A 21,025-nucleotide genomic window follows, 5' to 3' on the forward strand; every position below is an offset into this window, starting at 1 on the left:
AAACGCTGGTCCCCACCCTTGTCACCTTCGGGACGGTGGCAGGGGTGAGGATGCTGTCGGCACCCCCGTCTCGGCTCTCAGCACAGCGGCTGTTAACCCCTGGTCTGCTCATCTGTCCCCGACTGGATGGAGGTTCTTGGGGCAGGGCCACAGCTTCACCTGCATGTTGTCAGTGGTCAGTGTGAGGCCGGGCACAGAGTCAGCGCTCAGGAACGCGTGTGGGTGGAGCTTGCGTCTCCTATAAGACACTGTCCTCAGGCGGGACCTGGGGAGAACTCTGTACTGGCGGGGGTGGAGGGGACAGTGTGCTCAGTGATGTGGGCGTGGCCTCCAAAACCCACATTTGCAAAGGTGTCATCTTTAACAGTAACTTGCAGGCAAGTTTCAAAACCCTTCAGGCAAAATGCTTTTTCGGTTGTGTGTGCTTTCCTCAAGCCGCTGTGGACTCCTTGAAGACACGGAGCATCGGGGAGAAGGCCAGGATCCTGATGGGGTTTCAGGCCTGAGGCCTAATTGCCCCCAAACTCCTTCCACCGCTAAGCCTGTCACAGTGTCCGATTCATCCCCTTGGGCGGCTGGCTCACAGCCACACGTTGGAATCACCTGTGGACATTGGTCCTGACACTGGAAGCTTCCACCCAAGAGTCTGGTTAATGGGCTGCGCTGGGCCTGGGCACCCATTTTTTAAAAGTTGCCCCGATGACTCTGATGGGTGGTCGGGACTGAGAACCTCGCTGAGGTACCAGAGCCACAGAGCCTCCCGACCCCTTCCCGGGTCCCCAGGAGCGTCTCTGAACCTGTTCCAGAGGGTCATGTCATGAAGGTGCTGACAGAACCTGCTGCTCCTTTCGTTTTAAAATCATAAATGAACCAAATAGCTATTCAGAGATTTCCCCTTTACTACTGGACAGCTTGCAGCTCTGAGAACTGAGGAGGGAGGCCCCGTGGTGGGCGTGCAGGAGGGATGGGACTTTGTCACCCAGTTCGCTGAGAACAGCTGGCCGCGCTGCCTCTCCTGACAGCATTTACGTGATTTCTTATCTTAGTTTTACACTGTGTAATTCATGCCCGCAATGGGCCATTGGTTAAGTCAACAAAGCATTTGGAATACGGACATTTAAATCCAAGTTTATGAAGAAAATAACAATCATTCTTCACATAAGCTTCCAAAATTTTACCAGTTATGTTCAATAAATTGAAATTCTTACAGGATGTCAGTTCAGTAACTCCAGACCATTGTCTAAAAGAGAAAAAACAGTAATCATTGTATCCAATTGCTTTCCCATTTATTGAAATTAAAACTTAACAAAAGAAACACCCTCTCCCTTATCTTATCATTTTGAAACAAAATAGGAAAATTCTTTAAAAATTAAGTCCATGGTCCACTTTTGATGCCCGTAACGTGGTTAAATTTCAAGCTGCATTGTAATATTTGTTGTTTGCCCAAACCAAACACAATATAAAAATCATTTAAAAATTGGTTTGCCAAAAAACTGTATCCTTGTTTTTGTATAAAATTAAAGTATGTTACATATCACAAGCCACTCGTGAAGGGAGAAAAAGTAAAAATGCATCTTATAAATTATGATCATCATTAACATTACATTAGAAATACTTTTTGACATCCTTTGATATATTGATCTGAAATAAGATACTAAAATAAATGACTTTTGGCGAACATCATGTAAAAATTTTTTTTAATTTTGAAGGAGTTTTTTTAATTTGAAGGTGTTTTCAGATTATATATTACATGAAAGGGGTGCATGGGTCAAAACCTTTGGGGAAATGACATCTCTTCCCCAACTTGATTATTTATCAGAATTACACAAAGAAACTTCTGGGCCCCTGCCCACCCCCAGCTCCATGAATCAGAGTCTCCAAGAGATGCTGGGGCACCTCTATTCTTTGTGGGGGCACTTCTATTTTTAATAGATGACTCTGGTGATGAGCCTGGTGTAGAAAACGCCCATTTGTCAGAAAGCAGGTCCCGAGGCAAAAAAAAGCCATAAGAGGAAGTGTCAGCTGGCAAAGCACATAGTTGGCAGAAGGAGGTCTGATGTGAGTGTGGTCTTGCCCTGGAAGGTCTTAGAAAACCGGCCTGAAGACACTGAAGGGATAGACCCAGTACTGGGTGACAGTTGAACCTGCACATATTCCTGCAAACCCACAGACCCGGTGACCGGACTCTGATACGTCCCTTACCGTGGAACCTAGAGAAAGTCGTTTGCCTCCGGCCCCTCATCTGTATAATGAGGATTAAAAAAAAAAAAAAAAAAAAACCAACCTCCAAGGATTGTGCTAAGGGTTAAACGAAATCATTTGGACAAAGCATTTGATCCCAAAGCAGCTAACCCCAAGTGAGAATGCAAAGAAATGGAAATGACTTGGAAGAGTGATTTTGACTCTGCCTTTGACCTATCTCAGCGAAATTCTGATGGTAGTTTTTGCAACTGCAACCTGTCTGTTGTCCTATACTTTTAGGGATGGACAGTTTCTTCATCGATCCCAGCTATCTGGGGTCCCACGCAGTTTCAGTCGGCTGGCACTTCAATCACTGAACCCTGTCTCCAAGGCTGCGAAATGGTTATTCTCTGGGCTGATCAAATGAAAGCATCTCAGTGAAGGGGGCTAAACAATGCTGTATTAAGAGCGTAGTTCCTGCAAGGTTCTCTGGGCGAAGATGAATGTTCGAGAGAAAGGGGAGTTTATTCTCCAGCCTCCACTGAGCAAGCAGAGAAGTTGGGCTGGGGGTAGGGGGCCACTCATGCTGAGATCTTTGATTTATTCTCCCCACAAGGCATGCTTTCATTTAACATCTTTCAGAGATGAAAATGTAATCGTTAGCTCAGCTTACAAATTGGAGGTGCGGTTCTAAAGCGTGGAGAATAATTCAGTGGAAGCACACAGGCTGGTAATGAGATTAGAGGTGCAACTTTCAGACATCGCACAGAATAAAATGCATATTCAGGAAGCTGGAGGTGGGGTCCCATGCGGACCAAAACTATGTTATGCAAATACAGTGTGTCTGTATTCGTCAGGGAAGTGATGCAAAATAGAAAGAAAGCAATCTCGAGGTCTTTGTGTTCCTTAAAGAAAAGGTGTGGCTGCTCCAGAGCTGTCCCCCTGAGAGGATGCCTGGCTGTGCAGAACATGGACGGCTGGCTCTGGGGATGCACCTGGGAAAGACCCCCGTCTGGCACTGAAGATGCAAACAAACGGCACATTAGGGTGAAAAGGGGGAAAGAAGGAGATGGTTATGTTCATCTTTATCCTCGTCGTTCTCACAGTTACTCTCAATCTATTGTGAGATCTGACTGTGTTCTCCTGTCTCTTTCTTTCAGACACAAGGCTCTTCACTGCTGAAAATTAGTAGTGCATTTCAGCAAAACTCCTACAGCAAAAGTTTACCATGTGGTGGTCATTCTTTTCATCTGAAGATTGAAATTGGAAGTTTGGGAAATTCCTGTTCATAAAGTGACATATCCATAGCTTCTCTCCTTGATGAGTGTTTCCCCTAGTCAACAAGCTAACTAAATCCAGGACAAGACATGTGTATGTGAATTTTATAAAGAGAACAGGAGGTATTTGCTATGACAAATTGAATGTGCTGCTCTAAATTTACTACACAGGTCCCACAGGGGAGCCCCTAGAGATATCAATCTGTAATTGAGCTCATTACCACAGAGAAAGGTCCCTTAAAATGGGGGAGAAAAACTGGTGCAGAAATGAATGGTCTGATGTCTGGGTGTGCAGCAAATACCCCAAGCCTTATCTCCAGGGTGCATTCTAGAAAAGGAATAGACAGCACGGCCATCTACTAAAAATGAAACAGGGCTCTAAAGAGCTCACACTGATTACAGTCAGGGATGCGGCAGCTACTGCTTCCAGTCTGCCACAAATTTCTTCCACTTTGAAATTAAACCCTGGTGGCATTAAAAATTGATAGATAAACTCATCAGAGGTACCTGACCAGCTTCTAGAATATCATCTTCCCTCTCTCCCGGTCCTCAAGAGCCAGGAATTCCTGATCTCTTGGGCTAACAAATCTAAATTAAAAAAACATAAAGGAAGACTCACAGACATAGAGAACAGACTTGTGGTTGCCAAGGGGGTGGGGCTGGGGGAGGGAAGGACTGGGAGTTTGGGATGAGCAGATGCAAACTAGTATATATAAGATGGATAAACAACAAGGTCCTACTGTAGAGCACAGGGAACTATATTCAATATTCTGGGATAAACCATAATGGAAAAGAATATGAAAAAGAATATACATATATATGTATAACTGAGTCACTTTGCTGTACAGCAGAAATTAACACAACATTGTAAATCAACTACAGTTCAAGAAAATTTTTAAATAAATAAATAAATAAAAATAAAAAACATAAAGGAAAACCCAGACCACCTGGTTACTTCTCAAGATCCAGAGGGATTGTTTATCTTTTCTGAAGAAGCACCAAAAGTTCAGACAAACTCCTGCTCATTTTGGTGCTGTTCTCACTAGATTTATGACCCAGCAATAAAAAATCTGTTGAATCAGTGAAGGAGTGAGTGGTGAAAATAGATGGACATGTGACAAGGAGGGACTTTTACAAGGAAAGGGAGATTGTGTTGATGAATATTTAAAAAAATTAAATTAGAGGGGTGAAAAAAATGACACGTGAAAAAAATAATTGCTTAATTGGGTAAAGAGTCATAAGCTTTGAACCTGGATTTATAATCAGTGAACTGAAAAGAAAAAAACAAAAAACCAAACAAACAAAAAAAGCCTTCTCTTGAGATCACCAGTAAAGTCACAGAAGCTTTTAGGAGTTTCATTTCCTTAGGAAGTGTGCTCATTCATACCACGTTGTCATAGAAACATTTTTTAAAGTGTTTTCCGGCCATTTTGTTGTTTCACTAAAGAAGCAGGGGACCACCAAGCACTGGATTCAGAGGAGACAGAAAATTTCCCTCCTGCCCACTCCCCACAACTGAAAGAATTCTGGACCAGTTCTTTGACTTAAGAGTTCCTGGAAGTGCCTTTTGTTTGAAAACACTGACTGTTCCTCCCAGCTGGGAGCCAATTCAGAGGAAAAGTTCAGCTATTAAGGAACAAACCTTGCAGGCAGAAGGAGGTGGACGGTGCAAGCTTCCTGTATGATGGAGCATCAAATGCTTGATCATTTGGAATATGTGTAAATATTTTTACCCACCTTATTAAAATGCTTTTAATTCTAGATTTGTATATAACAGTTAAATGGTGTAAAAAATGGTCTAAATAACACACTTTAGGCCTATTTGTTTTCCTGTGAGCCTATGACTTAAACAGGGTATTCCCAGATTCCATGTCATTTTCTCCGGAGGGTCATCCTTCCTCATTTCTTATGCCTCTTGGGGTGAAATGAACAGCCAGAGCAATGGGAAAATGAGGTGATTTAGGTATGCTTGGTTTCTGCCCCAAATCCTTAGCTGTCAATTTCATTCTTTTATTCGTTGTTTTGGAAGCCACTTTGAACACGTTTTGGAATGAAGTTGTTATAATAAGTACTTGAACCCTTGGTATGTGTTTGTATTCCAGGAAGAATTGCATTTTTCTAACGTGGGACTTTAAATTGTTGGGATAAATTGGAAAACAGTCTCCTCGATTCCGTTTGCTCTCAGTTTGAAAGATACTGACTACATGTCAAAACCCGTTTCCCTGAAAGCGACCAAAAGCAGCAAAATTAATCACCAAGAGCTATTATCATGGAAGACTAGACAGTGCCTAATATCCAGGAGGTCACGGTTACAGGGGTGAAGTACGTGGAGATCACGCAGACCTTGGCCGTTCGCCTGGAACAGGTCCACACTGCCACCCAGGTAGACCAGTTCTCCCAGGGAGATGGCCTTTAATAAAACCATCCTGCAAGGGACAGTGCGGGCTCCACCATGGCAGCTGCTTTGGGCGGAGTCTGTCTTTCAAACGCGGTACACTAGCAAACCCAGAAAGCAATCTCACTTACTGTCAGACCGGGATCTGCTGACATTGAACTTGGAGGGTTAGGAGTATAATCAGACTCAAAGGAGGTGCCGGCGTGCTGAACTGTAAAGAGATGATTAACAAAGGGCAAAGCTTGGCAGAGCAGTCTGCAACTGCTCACCTTCTAGACTGCAGCTCAGCCCAGAGTTGGTCATCAGACTAGCACTGGTTTTCTTGAATATATATATATATATGGGGAGGTGATGGTGGAGAGAAAGTCCCTCAAGCATAAACTTTCCACACAGACACTCTCTTCTCACTTAGAGGGTCAATATAAGCAACCTAAACAATTTTAAGTAAGGAGGAAGCAAGCGTTCCACATATCCTGAGCTCATCTTCAATCACTGGCCCGAATCAAATGTTTTTGGAAAGCGGTGGTTCCTCCATCTCTTTAAAAATTTATTTACTTATTTTTTCGATCTTATGACTTCTGCTCTGGGCCAGCTGAGGCCAGGTCATTCGGAATGTTTGAGTTCAGGAGCACTTGGGAAAAGAAACTTCCATTATTTTCCTGTCTGGGTGAGTGTCAGAACAATTCATCATAACAACTAATACAAATGTACTTAACTTCTATAAAAGTCAACTCCTTGAACCGCGACATGGGCATTTGTGCCATTGCCCTGAGCCTTTTTTCTGGTTTCAGTTCACTGAATGCTTTGTGCCTGTTTAAGCCCCATTGGTGAGGTGCTCACAGTCCTGAGATAACTGATAGCAGAAAGTTGACAATTAGCTGAAATACTTGGGATGCGCAAACAACCAAGTGAAGTCACTGGGGCTACCACGTGGAAGTCAACATCCAGGCTGATCAGAGAGTCAGAGAGAAGACTAAAATCAGAGGCTCTGTGAACATGGCCTTGCCTGCACTGAGCCCATCTGGGAATGAAAATACAAATGTCCACAAAAGCTAAAGAGGAAATCAGGATGTGGGTATCAGCCTTAGAAAGGAGGGTCGGGCTTCCCTCGTGGCGCAGTGGTTGAGAGTCCGCCTGCCAATGCAGGGGACACCAGTTCGTGCCCTGGTCCAGGAGGATCCCACATGCCACGGAGCGGCTGGCCCGTGAGCCATGGCCGCTGAGCCTGCGCGTCCGGAGCCTGTGCTCCACAAGGGGAGAGGCCACGACAGTGAGAGGCCCGCATACCACAAAAAAAAACAAAGAAAGGAGGATCACCTGTGACTCCTGTGTATGATAACTTCAAACATGATCTTGATGGACATTTCCTCTCATTTCCTTAGACTCACACTCAGGAAGAACTAGAATTGTTGTGTCAAGAAGGCAAAGAGAAACAAGGGTCTCCCACCCCAGAAGGATGCTCTTCCAAAAGGAAGGACACAGTGGGGCAGGAGAAAGAGTTTATGCCTTGGAAAGAGGGGAAAGGAAGAGGCTGTCACCTGGGGGCTGTGGCCGGGAGCGTGGCAGTAGGGATGCTCTGGAAGGTGGGTGCGAGGTGAAGTGGGAACCCGGAGGACACACGGCAGCCGTCACACGCCGCCCCGTGGAAGCCCCGCCACGCGGGGCTGCAGGTGGTGAGGACCTGCTCGTTCTCGTCACCGGCTCAGGAGCCTCGTGGACCCCGGCCTGCCCTCTGCTGTGGACGGGACGCCCACCTCTCCAAACACCTGCTGAGCCCCAGAACTGCCCCATATTTCCTTTCTTAAGTGGCCCCAATCATATAATTTCCCCCCAAAGTAGGTCCTTGCTGCTCAGCCATGCCGTTGGGGACAAATCAAGCCCCTCTATGTGGGTGAGACTGAGTGGCCAAATACATCCCCCCTTTACAAAGTTCTGCTCCTTTTAATCAAATTTATAGACACTTACTTAGTCCACATCTTTTCAGAAACATCTACTGCATAAAGTGAGGGGCAGTGGGATTCAGCCTTGGTCTTCTTTCCTAGGAATTCTCTCTCACCTCGTGCTAAGTGGCCGATGGTGTGAGTGGATATGGACGCTGCACAAAATCGACAAGAGGCTGGGGCATATAGACATGAGCAGATGTCAAAGGACGTGAACATCGACCCAAACCTCCCCCCTTGATTTCTTGAATGAGCCGGAAGTACCTCCGTCTCCTTTTCATTCACTCATAGAATGAATTGCGCCCAGGGTACCAGTCTAGACTCTAGGTTGTGAGATGCAACCAGTGCAGATACATCCAGGACAATATCTCTACCCCCAGGAGCATGAATAACTTTACAACCAACATTCACTACAGTTAAGTGATCATTATTTACTGTAACGTAATGTTTTACACTATGTAAATGTAAAAGAAACTTTACACTGAAAACTGTAAAACTCCAGCAGCCCTTCCCAACAGGATTATTTCGTGCTGTGACTAAGACAGATAGTCTTGGGTTTTCATTGAGTTTTTTCAGTATCACGTTAAAAAATGGTGACTTAAGTTTATGTAAACACCTCAGCTGCAGTGGGGAAGTCTGTTACTCAGGACTTAAGCATCAAATTCCATCCTCAGAAAAGGGGTATCGTGGAATGGTATTCCAGGTGGCAAGAACCCACAGAGGTGAGGTCAGCGGGTATGAGATTAGGGTTCCTTGCAAGTAACAGGGATGAGAAGGAATACATGGATGAAAAGACAAACTCAGAGAGAATTCACGTCCCAGTGAGGCTCAGTGGTCATCTGCAGCCCAACCTTACTTTATAGTCTGGAAACTGAGACACTGAGCACAGTGACTGATTACAGTACAGCCAGCTCAGCGTCTGTGGTGATAAAGCAGAAGCGACCAAGAGAGAATCTGCTTTTAAATTTCCTGTGAATTACTGCAGTAATTCTCGCTTATTGCATTAAATTTGGAAAACATGAAAAGTGCACAAAGGAAAATAAAAAGCCTGCAATCCCACTCCTAAGGGATGATCACCACGAACCCCTTTTAGATGGTTTGATGCATGGGATTTGGGTCTCCAGGAAAATATGGATTTGATGATAAGACTATGAAACCCTCCCAAATGTCTCATTGCTGGGAATCGGGGGACGGCGTCGTTTTGGTGGGAAGAACAGTGGTGGCTCAGCCACTCGTCTCCCTCCCTCACTTTATTCATTCAGCAGATATTTAGTGAGCATTTATCACGCACCAGGCACTAAGTTAGGCACTGGGTGTACCAGTATGAAGGAGACAGTCATTGTCCCTGTCCTCATAGAGATGACATTCCAGCCAGGAAAACATAATTAACACTTAGTCACAATCATGAACCGATGAGGACACCATGAGATGGTACAATAGGTTGCCTGACACCAGACTCGCTTTGTCTGGTTGAAGCTAGAATCAGCCTTGCTACTCAGAGCGGCCTGCAGAAAATGAGCTCTGGGGCCTCCTGGGAACTTGTCAGAAATGCAGACTCTCAGGCCCCACCCACTGAATCAGGATCTGCTTTCTTACAAGCTCCCAGGGGATTCACAGGCCTATTAGGGCTTGAGAATCACTGGTCTAAAGGATGTGGGACTCCTCAGTCCAGGGGGGCATTGGTGCAGGTAAGGCCTGCCAGGCCTGCGAGCCTGACACCCACCGTCCGCATGGGAGATACTTTGGAGCCAGCAGAGGAAGCCAGTGCGGCTGGGCCACAGCCAGAGGAGGCTGTGGGATCAGCCAGGAGGCCGGGGTCTGGGGCCAGCCCTGGGTCTGGGAGCACTTCAGCCCCTTTTGGAGCCCACTTCAGCCCCTTTTGGAGCCCCAGTTTCCTCATCTGCAGGGGCAGCTCTCCTCCCCACCCCTGAGGGCTGTCATGAGCGTCAGACCAGTCCCGTGCCGAAAACATTCACAGCGCTGAGGCCTCACCACTGCTCTTCATTTGAAGAGGGACGAAGAAGAGCTATGTTGGCAGGACCTTCACTGACCCGCCTCCCTGTGGGCGGAACTCAAAGTGAATTATTCCTCAGCCATAAAAAGGAATGAACTAATGCCTTTTGTAGCGACATGGACGGACCTAGAGATTGTCCTACTGAGTGGAGTACGTCAGACAGAGAAAGACAGATGTATGATATCGCTTATATGTGGAGTCTTAAAAAATGGTACAAATGAACTTATTTGCAAGAGAAACAGAGTCACAGATGTAGAAGACAAACTTATGGTTACGGTGCGGGGGGAGATAAACTGGGAGATTGGGATTGACGTATTCACACTGCTATATATAAAATAGATAACTAATAAGGACCCATTGAAGAGCACAGGGAACTCTACCCAACACTATGTAATGACCTATATGGGAAAAGAATCTAAAAAAGAGTGGATATATGTATATGTATAACTGAGTGACTTTGCTGTAGGGCAGAAAGTAACACAACACTGTAAATCAACTATATTCCAATAAAAATTTTTTAAAAATCACGGTGCCCCTGTAACTAGGTTACCCAACTCATTGCAAGCACAGGCAGTGATGGAAAACACGCTCTAGCTCCAACTTTGCATATGGCGGTGGTGGCATGGAGGGGGGTGGTTACGAATTGTGGAACCAGTGGGGTTAGGGCCCCGCTGCGGCCAGGAACACCTCCCCAGCCCCGCCTAATCTCCTGGCTTGAGCCCCCAGCTCCCTACCATGTTTTCCGATGCAGAACGAGGGGGATACGGAGGGTGACCTGGAGTGACCACCAACCCTTGCTCTTTCTTTTCTTAACTGTGAGGGTTAGGGAGCAAGGACAGAGCTTACAAAATAACCTAAGCCCAAACAAAACATCCACAGAAGAAAAGTAAACAGAAAAATGATCATCCCTTCCAAAGTAAAGGCCTTGAATTTCATGAAGTCTTTCTTTTATTCCCATTTGTTACTCTTAAGAATCAGATTAAAGTATCTGGTTTCCCAAGCGCTTGCCTACAACCAGGGCTCCTCCTCGGACACGCCTTTGTAATTCTACCCACCTTGGCAGACAGGCAGGTGACACAGAGAGCTTTGTTCCCCGGTTTCACATTGTATTATGTAGCCTCAGGCACCGAGCTACCCAGTCAGCCCGATTTACAACCTGAAACCACTGGTCTTTTCTGTGTCTGTTCCTGACGTTTATGCAACACAGGTTCTCAGAGGTGTACCAGCACACTGCCTGCCCTTTATCATTTTATTTGTCCTCACAGCATACATGGGCTTCTTATATTTTTGTGTTCAATTCCTGATACATGGAGAGGCAAATCCAGGCAAAGAGAGTTCAGGTGCACCGTGTGAGATGATACATTGGACTTGGTGGCTGGGCTGGACCAGAAGTCAGAAGTTCTAGTACTTACGTCAGAGATTCTTTCAGCATCATCATCATCTAATATTTAAGTAACAGAAAAAGCCTGAGAAGAAAAGCTCACTAGGACCTAATCTCACTTCCCAGAGTCAAGCACTGGGCACACTCTGGCTCTTTATTTCCAAACTCTCACAGCGCCGAGATACCCCTTTAAAACGTTACACAAGTAATACGTGCATCCATTTAATTCAGAAATGTACACAAGAACACTACAGATAAAGCAAAAGTCCCTGTTGACATCTTCCCATCTTGACTTTGTTCACTACGCCATAGGCACCTTGATGGATTTGGCAGGTATCTTTCCATTTATTTGTTTTGTCATAGATATCCATATAACTGTGCTGTACCCAGAGTCATTTTCATTGACAGTTTTTTTCCACTGACATTTTGTTTTTGAGATCTATCCATACTTTTAGGACTGATTCATCTTTTGTGGCTGTATAGTATTCTATCACATGTATGTGCCGCTAATTTATTCATTCCACTTTTTAAAGTATTTTTTAATTGAAGTATAGTTGATTTACAATGTTAATTTCTGCAGTACAGAAAAGAGACTCAGTTATACACACATATATACATTCTTTTTTATATTCTTTTCCATTATGGTTTATCCCAGGATATTGAATATAGTTCCCGTGCTACACACTAGGACCTTGTTGTTCATCCAGTCTACATTCCATTCCACTTTTGATGACCACTGAAGTCCTTTCCACTTTCTCACCGTGGCAAACACTGCGCATTTCTCTCAGTGCCCGTGTGGAAATGTTTCTCGGGACTTACTCCTGGAAGAGGAACTGTTGGGTCACAAGGGCTGTGCGTTTTCAGTTTCAACAACAACGGCCAAACTGCCTTCCAAAGAGCCTTTTCCAACCCAGATGCCCCGAATCAGTGCGCGAGGGTACGTGTCTCTCCATAAGCCGGCAAAAATTCCTGTTCTTGTCAGACTTCCCCAAGTATAATTTTCCAAAGTTAAATATGACTCTCAAATCTTTCTACAAATATGGCAGCACATGGGCCAAAAGTTTACACACCTCATTAACTAATGAGGACATTTGTAAGATGAAAAAGCTGATTCAAAGACCATTTGGGGAAATGGGTTTACAGAGTCCTTATCCTATATTAAAATAAGATTGCTAGGCTAGATATAAACATGGTTAATGTCCTACAGGGAAATAATTATAACCTTTGAAGTTACCTTTTCTTTGGAACAAAGATTATTTGCATCCCTACCAGGCACAAATCTACAAGTTGGTACATAACCTTATAGAGACTCAGCTTTTCATTAATAGTAAACAGCAACATCAAACAACAGTACATTCTCTTAGAAAAGTAAGTAATCCTTGGGCTTTTAAACAACGCTTCAATACGAGGTTGAAAGGAGCACTATCCTTTTGGTCGTATTTCCAGATTTTGGATAATTTCTCTTAATAGATTTTTTAAAATCTGCATCAATGCAATGGATTAAAAAGTGGCAGTTCATTGTGTTTTACTCGGAATTTCTATGATGATTAGTGACTTGGGGGCAGTTTTTATTTTTACTCTCTAGTTCCAGGTCTCTTTAACAAACAAATATTGCGGACAGGAAAAAGCTTCCTTCTCTTTAGTGACCAGAGTGCCTGGCACAACTGAAGAGCAGCCTCACAAAGTTAGGTCTCCTAGGCAACAGGGAAAAAGACCTGATTGCTCCTAGGACAGATTTATTGGATGCATAAAAACACCTTCACTGTGGTCGGAGAGGTTCTGCTCAGCCCAGTGGCAGTGGGAGAGGAGGTGTGTGCCCAGGGAGGATGCGGTGGGGGGAGACCTCAGTGGGGCTTTGTGGGGGACGGCAGAACTCAGCTCTGCCCGCTTCCCCAGCCTCTACCCTCAGGTCCCTCCTGCGGACGAGGTGGTGAGTCCATCAGTTACCAGCATTTACTGACTGTCGCCACGTTGGGGGGTCTCCAGGTTGGGGAAAACACCTTCTCTTCCCAGTTCACAAGGCAAACGGGAGGTAAAGATAAACTTGGATGAACTTTGAAGGTCTGATATGGGCAAGTCACTGGAGCAGTCTGAGTAAAACCTGGAGGCGGTGGGTGGGTGGGTGTGTGTGTGTATGTGTGTGTGTGTGTGTGTGTGTAGCAGTGAGACACACCTCTCGGGCTGGACCGAGTCACGTGACCGACAACCTGCCCTCGGGCTGGATCGAGTCACGTGACCGACAACCCCGGGTCTGGATCGAGTCACGTGACCGACAACCTGCCCTCGGTCCCCATCGTTTCTGCGCCCTAGCTGGGCTTTCGATACTTTCCTGGAGCGCAGAGCGCTTACGGGCCTCGCCCTGGCTCTGCCTCCCCAGCCTGGGGCGATGTGAGGTCACCCGAGACTCTCTAGAACCAACTTCCAATATTGAACTAACCGGATTCTTTAACTATCGCTCGAAATTACCTCCCAATTAGGAGCAGCCTAAGGAGCAGGCGGCCGTGAATCCCGGTTCTCCACGGGGGCAGCTTCCCCGGGTCCACTTCGAAATCTCTCCGGCTCACCAAGCGCCCCAGCTCACGCGGGGACGCTCTTTCCGAGGGGACCCTTTCCCACCGCCGGCCCATCCCACTTCTTAGCAGGAGGTCCACTCTCCTTTTGGGGGGACCCTGTGGCTGGCTGGCCCGGGCCTGCCGCGTCGTCTGTCCCGCCGCGTCCCCATCTGTCCCCAGCCGCGTCCGCGCCGTGGCCGGGCGGTGGCGCGACTGGAATGCGCGGGGGACGCGGGGCGGGCGGCTTCGGCCTCCGGCCCGGCCCAGGGTGGCTGGGCGGGCGGCGCGCGGACGAGAACCTGGCCGACAGCACCGGCGCCGGGTCCCCGGAGCGGGTGCGCCCCTCCCTCGCCCCCCTCCCTCGCCCCCCTCCCGGCACACGTGCAGCTTCCACCCCCGCGGCTCGGGTGGGGCGCGCAGCCCCCCGACCCGACAGTTTCCGAGGATCGAGAAACGGAAAGAGAGAAGTCTCCCCGTAGCCCGCCGAGAGCAGGCCAGCCCGCCCTCCCCGCCAGTCTCGTCCGGTCCCGGCCTGCGGCTCGGGGCCCCGGAGGGGGAGGGAGGGGGCGGGGGCACAGAGGCGGGGCCGGCGCCCGGGTTTCCGCCCCTCCAGGCAGCCTGGGGTCCCCGCGGCCCCAGCAGCGCGGGCTCGGGAGACGGCGCGGGGCGCTGAGGCCAGGCCCCCCTCCTCCGCTTGGCGCGTCCTCTCGCCCGGAGGCGGGGAAGGCGGACGCGACCGCGGCCTCGACGTCGGCGACCGCGCCGCCCGCGAAGGGAAGCGCCTTATAAGCCGCCGCTCGGCCGGACCCGCGGCTCGTCGCCGCGCCATCCCGGAGAGCTCGCGGAGGCCGGGCCGACCCGGACAGACCCCGACTCCGGACAGACCCCCGACCAGCGCCGGCTCCGGACAGATCCTGGATCTGTCCGACTCTGGACAGACCTCGGACGGACCCCGGCCCCGGACAGACACCCCGGCCCCGGACAGACACCCCGGCTCCAGACCGATCCCGGCTCCGGACGGGCTCCCCGCGGACCCAGGCCCGGGCGGGCGCGCCCCCTGCCGGCCGGGGCATGCTCGGCCCGCGGCATGGCCTCGGCGGTGTTTGAGGGCACGTCGCTCGTGAACATGTTCGTGCGCGGCTGCTGGGTGAACGGCATCCGCCGGCTCATCGTCAGCCGGCGCGGCGACGAGGAGGAGTTCTTCGAGATCCGCACCGAGTGGTCGGACCGCAGCGTGCTCTACCTGCACCGCAGCCTGGCCGACCTGGGCCGCCTGTGGCAGCGCCTCCGCGACGCCTTCCCCGAGGACCGGCCCGAGCTGGCGCTCGCGCCGCTGCGCGAAGGTGGGCGCGGACCCGGCCTGGGGCAGGGGGGCGGGGGGACTCCTTTGAAGTGCAGGGAGGGGGCGCAGGGGCGGTTATTAAGCGGGAATCGCGACATCCCGGCCCCCCGCACGGGACAGGGACCCTCAGACCTCCGCCCGCCCCCGGGCGGTGATGTGCAGTGGCGGGTGCGCAGGAGTCGGCGCACGGGGCCCGAGGCCGGCCAGACGGGCGTTCTGACCGTCCCCAAGGCGAGCCACCGGCCAGCGCCAGTGTTGGGCGGCCCCTGCGACCCCCGTCGCGGCCGCGGCTGGAGAGGCCGGGGGAACGTTTGGGAGGAGTTAAGGACAGCGTCCAGCCGGGGTCGCGTCGTGTCTGGCAGCCCCCTCCGAGGCCTCCCCCAGCAGGGCCGCGCCTCTTGTCCCCGGTGACCGACAGCCCGAGTGCGAGGTGCCACGCGGCCTCCTTCCCTCCTCGGGAGGGGCCACCAGGGTGGGTCCGCATTCGAGTTTGATGAGCCCAGAGGCCTCCTCCCGGGCCTTGTGACTTTCCTGGCTCGCAGGGACTGGGTGGCTTCCCGTTTCCTCTCCTCGGCCCACGGGCTGGCGTTTGGAGGCCGCGGAGAGGAAGCGAGAGGCCGAAGCCGAGGCGGGAGGACAGGGGCCCCCCCTGCCCCCTCTCCCACACACGCGTGACCACCTGCAGCGCTGAGACTCTGGTGACACTTCCCAGCGCCTTCCTCTAAGCAGATCTCTGGGGCACTTTTGGGGGCACTTACTGAAGCTGCCTATCTGCCTGAGGTCTTGGGATAATCTCCACTCTGCCCCATGCCCCTCTCCCCGGGACAGCTCCCACCCCAGTGTGTGAATTATATGGGTAATTAGATCATTCTCATGACACATTCTCGGGCAGACGCGTCACTTGGAAAGGCTCCCAAAGCCAGCACGTTTGCAGGCCCTGCTCCCCTGAGCCTCGCTTTGATGCTGTTCTGGAGGGAGTTTAGTATTATTTCAAGCATGGCCGCAGTTCACCTTGACCTACTGTTTGGGTGTGTGTGTTGTTATTTATCAAACGGATGCCCGAATCCGGAAAGTTTAGATGAAGGCACAGCTGTTTATTCAGTGACTTACATCCTTTCTGGAACAAGGCAGGCCATAAACAAACAGGAGTCCCTGAGAGCTGGTGGAGGGCCTGCCCTCCCCCCATACCCTCCCCCTGCCCTCCCCTCTGCCCTCCGCCTGCCCTCCAGGTCTCACTCTGTCAGAGGACCCAGCTCAACTGTGACTCCAGGCTCCCCACTTGGCTCCGCCCCTGTAACATAGGACCTGAGGCTCACTTTTCTTTTGCGGATTGGAGTGCATGCTCAGTGTCCAGCAGTAGTAAGCCCTCCACAAATGTGGCTTTTGTTGTCACCCCCAGCGGCTTCTGGTGAGGGTCATAGAAAGTGGGGAGGAGGGCGGAGCTTCGGTCGCCTTGGGATCTGGTGAGGAAACCACCTCGCCCGGAGCAGAAGGGTTAGGGTGCGCTGTGCACACGCACGCCCTGGGCTCTGTCCCTGCGTGCAGGTTGTGCCTGGTTGGTTCTGGGTTTGTGAGGTGTCAGCGCACCGAGTGCCTCCACGGAGCGGGCCATCCGCGAGGAGACAGGAAGAGGGTGACCACCAGGGAGAAAGCAAGGCGCAGAAGGGGTATGATAGCTGCTTTCAAGTGTCTAAAGGGAGAAAAATCAGCAAGAAATGGGTATTAGGTTTGGTGGGGGACATGCGGGGCAGGAGTCAGACGAGGACCAGGTTGGGTGTGAAGCCCTTTCGAACAGCCCGCGATGGACTGTGGGAACATCTTCTTGGCTGGAGTCCTGACCAGAGGGCCTCCTGCAAGGCCAGCTCGGCACCCCTGGAGGAGAGGAGGTGGAGGCCCCGGGGCCGGAGGAGAGGCGACATGAACCCTCTGTCTGGTTCCTGGTTCTCTGCCTGGAGGCAAGCTGGCCCCTCCCCCAGCACTACCTGAGTTTGTTGTACACCCAAGGGAAGGACTTTTCCTTCCTTAGAAGGAAGGAGAGTCCAGGGAAGTTGTTTGCTAAGTAAAATACATCGCCATAATGCAAAAGAAGAGTTCACCTTATTTCCAGGTGGATTTACTATTTGAATAAACAGATCGTCTGGACATACAAACCGTACACACAAAAGGCATCCAGATGTGTGTGCTGTTTTAGAGATGCCAGGTTTTCTCAGTGTAATTCCCCATCAGACCCCCTCAGTTTAAATTTATTGCATATTTCTGGGCTGGGTTACATTGGCCCGCTCATCTCTTTAAAAAGCTTTGCAAGTGTAGGTTTGAGAACTCGTGCTGGCAGCAGGCTGGTAGCTCTTGTAAATGTAGGACTGAACACCTCCAGAGGGTGGGAAAGCCTTGGGTCCGACTTGCATCTTTGATTCTGCGTGCAGTGAAGGGGATGCCGAGCCCTTTGTCTTGGTCCCTGGAGTACTGCAGTGGGAGAGTGCTTCTGTGCAGAGAGTCCTTTTCCTTGATTCTGCACTCACACTGGTGCTGGCCTTGGCTGTCTGTCCGTGGAACGCGTATCTTTCCTGGTGACACGTGCGCAGAGATATTTAAACCCCTGCGTGGAGTGGCGGCACGGGGCTCACTAGCCCACCTCTCTGGTCTTCTGTTTGGGCGAGGCTGCCCTCAGGACTAGGCTTGCTTCTTCTAGCCTTTTCCTTGGCATCTTGGCCTCTCACCTTATGCTCTTCTGCGTCTGGATCTGATATACCCGTCCTTCCTTTCTTGTCCCCTTGCCTGGGGGAGGGAGGTAGCTGCTTTCTGTGCATATTATCTCTGGATGACCAAGGTGTCCCCTTCTGCGCTTTCCACACTCTGACACAGGTAGGGCCGAGTCTTTGACTTAAATTCCCTTTACATAATATTTACCATGGTTCAGGGCTCCTGACCAGATATGGCAAGGTCTCTTGCCTGTTACATCTCTCGTCTGGGAAGGTTCACACTTTAAAAGACAAGCGTGCAGAATTTCCCCAGTGACTGTTTGGGGCTCTTGGATTATTTTGATCCTTTTTAAAAAATAACACCTGTTTCAGGCCTTATGAAGTTATCACTGTAGAAACAGATTCTATTTCCAAAGTAGTCAGGTGACCTTTGATTCCTGATTACTGTCAAATCCACACTTTGGTTTTATATTCACTCAGCAAGTCTCTACCAGATGCCTCCCCTGCACCAGCATCTTCTAGGTGCTGGGGATGCAGCAATGAACGACACAAACCCTGCCCTCCTGATTCTATAGTCGGGTGGGGGAAGCCCAATAATAGACCAGAGAAGTTAAAACAAATGTTAGACGGTTCTGCACCCTCAGAAGCAAAGAAAAGGGAGGAAGGAGAGGAGGTATGACTTGCAGGGGCGGGGAGGGGGTCACTTTCAGATGGGCCGGTCCGGGAGGGCTCAGAGGAAGTGACCTGTGAGGAGAGACCGGGAGGAAGTGGGGAGGAAGCGATGTGGGTGCCTGGGGAAGAGCTTCCAGCCAGTGGCCAGAGCAAGTGCAAAGGCCTTGGGGCCGGCATGTGCCCTGTGGCCCTGAGTCCTGGGGGGGCCGCTGTGGTTGGAGGGGAGAGAAGGGGGTGGAAGCAATGGGAGATCGGGGTAGGCAGTGGGCAGATGACGCTCAGCGTGGGGCCCTCGTGGGAGATGGAGAGCTCGGCACGGGAGCGACCTGACGTGAAGGGCGCTCTGGCTGCTGAGCCGAGCATGGCTGGAGAAGGGCCAGGGCGAGCCGGGGAGACAGGGGAGGCGTGAGAGGTGGTCAGACACGGACTGTCTGGGAGGCAGTGCAGGGCCTGTGGAGAGACCAGATGTGGGTGTGGGGAGCCTTGGGCGATGCAGGAAGCCCGCAGGGGGAGCTGACGGAGGGCCCAGCTTTGAACACGGTATTTAGCGTTTTCTCCGTATAAGGCCCCTCCTTGGGATCCTGTGCATGGTGCTGGGGTAACGTCTGGTCACCCCTGTCACCGGGGACGTGGATCTGCCTGTGTCTTCATAGACCTTCTGTTAGGTGTGACATGGAGGGGCAGAAGCGAAGGCGTCCGGCGCCGACCAGAGAGGCCTGAGCGCAGGTCCGCCAGCCGGGACACGCCGCATCCCCACGGCTCTAGGGGACAGCGCTGTGCTCCCAGGCCCTGCTCTCACGTGGATGGGGGGAAGCTCTGTGTTTCCCCGAAACAAGCGGGGGTAGATCGCCGTCTGGTCTGGGGGTGAACTGCAGAGCCCTGAGTTTCCTTTCTTAGTGAAAGTGGCTAAAAAAGAGCAGAGGCCACCCACAGGTCGGGGCAGCAGATCAGGGGGACCGAGGCCGCCTCTGTCCGGCCTGACGGGCCCTGCACTGGGCTGGGGTCCTGTCCTCCCCCCTCACAGCCCAGCCCCCATGCATGGCTTCCCTGGGGGGGGGTCCTGCCCCTTCTAAGGGGGAGAGGGGCAGTTTTCACTTCTCTGGGGCATTTTGGGTGATCTTTCTGATGCACAGACCTATTTTTGAATCTCTTCCATATATAGGGCTGCCGGGCTCTGCCGTCCCCCCGGGTCTGGTGCTGGCACCATCCTCCTCCTGGGAGCCGGCTGTCTCCTCTCTTCCTAAGGTTTTACGTTTCTTTCCCAGACCCGCACCCTGCTGTCGCTCAGGCTTTGTTCCGAATTCGGACTCTCCTTCCTCCGTAAGTGACGGTGTGCTCCGTGGTCCCATGGTCTCGTCCGTCAGAGCTCAGGCCGTGCCATGGGCCCAGGTGACTCGGGCTAACTCCCAGTCAGAGAAGGAGCGGCCAGAAACTCACAGAGGTTGTTCATTCTGGAGCTTCTAGGCCTCGCTTACTTCCCACCAGATTTCCAAGGGGAAACTTGGTTCTGCATCTCAGCACTGGACCGGCTGGTAGCATCTGGCTACCTTCAGGCTAGCCCCCAGGGACGCCGACCTTTTCTCTTTTTAAAACAAGTCTGGGCCTGGTGTGCCTCCACTGTGTGGCGGTACGCGGGCCTCTCACTGCTGTGGCCTCTCCCGTTGTGGAGCACAGGCTCCGGACGCGCAGGCTCAGCAGCCATGGCTCACGGGCCCAGCTGCTCCGCGGCATGTGGGATCTTCCCAGACCGGGGCACGAACCTGTGTCCCCTGCGTCGGCAGGCGGACTCTCAACCACTGCGCCACCAGGGAAGCCCCACTGTGTGTTTTTATAAACACTTTTCCAAACAGCAGGAGGTGTTTCTGGTTGGGAGCTGTCAAAACTAGGGAAGACGGGCGTGCAGTGCAGCGAAAGGTGGCAGCAAAGCCTCCGAGGTACGAAGCAGGGTCGGGCCGGGGTGCCCGCTTCGTGAGGCTTGGTGCGGAGCTGCGGGGCGGGGCTGCGGAGAGGCTGGCCAGGAGTGATGGGCCCCACAGGCGACCACGGGCGCCCCAGGCCCCGGCCCCTTGGTGCAGGGCGTCCTGCAGGGGCAGCGGCCGTCAGCAGAGTAGATAGGGGACAGTGAGTGAGAACGTGGCGTTACCAGGGGTTGACGTTGTCCCACTGAAATCGTTTTTATTCGTGTTTTTGTTCACTTTCACTTCCTTGGGTGACAGTAGGCATCCACCAGCCCTTTCGGTCGTCACCACTGAAAAGATGGTCCCCATGTCCCTGAACTGGCCTGAGAAGCTTCCCCCACCCCCCCGCCAGGCCCTGGATCCAAATCCTCCCCGTGACGGGGGCAGGGAGGGGGCTGAGGCGAAGGGCTGGGCGCCTTTCTTTTCTGGTCGGGTCTGGGCTCCCTGGAACCGTGGCAGCACAGACAAGACGCGTCCTGTGTCACATAGAAGCACAGACCGTGTGCCGCGACGCTGTCCTCCAGGCAGGCCCCGCAGGGCCCCGCTCCTCCCGCCCGACGTGGGTCCTGCTGCTGAGCACAACCGCCCTGCTCCGTTGCCGACTTACACTGCAA

The 21,025-nt window shown here is 51.4% G+C and overlaps 2 protein-coding genes across 3 annotated transcripts in view; one reads left to right on the forward strand and one right to left on the reverse strand.

Moving 5' to 3' along the window:
- LOC309813180 (uncharacterized protein) lies at nucleotides 1-15,566 on the reverse strand (the record flags this gene model as incomplete). The annotated part of the gene is made up of 4 exons (XM_082637759.1): nucleotides 1-1,240; nucleotides 7,819-7,969; nucleotides 13,655-15,125; nucleotides 15,196-15,566. The coding sequence occupies 2 exons, from the start codon at nucleotides 15,564-15,566 to the stop codon at nucleotides 13,766-13,768; spliced, it is 1,731 nt and encodes a 576-aa protein (XP_082493885.1). The 3' UTR covers nucleotides 1-1,240; nucleotides 7,819-7,969; nucleotides 13,655-13,765.
- PXDC1 (PX domain containing 1) overlaps nucleotides 14,389-21,025 on the forward strand; it is a 26,706-nt gene continuing 20,069 nt past the window's right edge. Inside the window, exon 1 of one of the 2 annotated variants that reach the window (XM_082638874.1) lies at nucleotides 14,389-15,083. In XM_082638874.1, the coding sequence (XP_082495000.1) occupies nucleotides 14,828-15,083 (256 nt within the window). In that variant the 5' untranslated portion in view covers nucleotides 14,389-14,827. The remainder of the gene's footprint in view (nucleotides 15,084-21,025) is intronic. The other variant, XM_082638875.1, reaches the window with a different exon arrangement.

This window comes from Mesoplodon mirus, assembly GCF_964341445.2.
Source record: "Mesoplodon mirus genome assembly, chromosome: 12".
In the NCBI taxonomy this organism is placed as follows: domain Eukaryota; kingdom Metazoa; phylum Chordata; class Mammalia; order Artiodactyla; family Ziphiidae; genus Mesoplodon; species Mesoplodon mirus.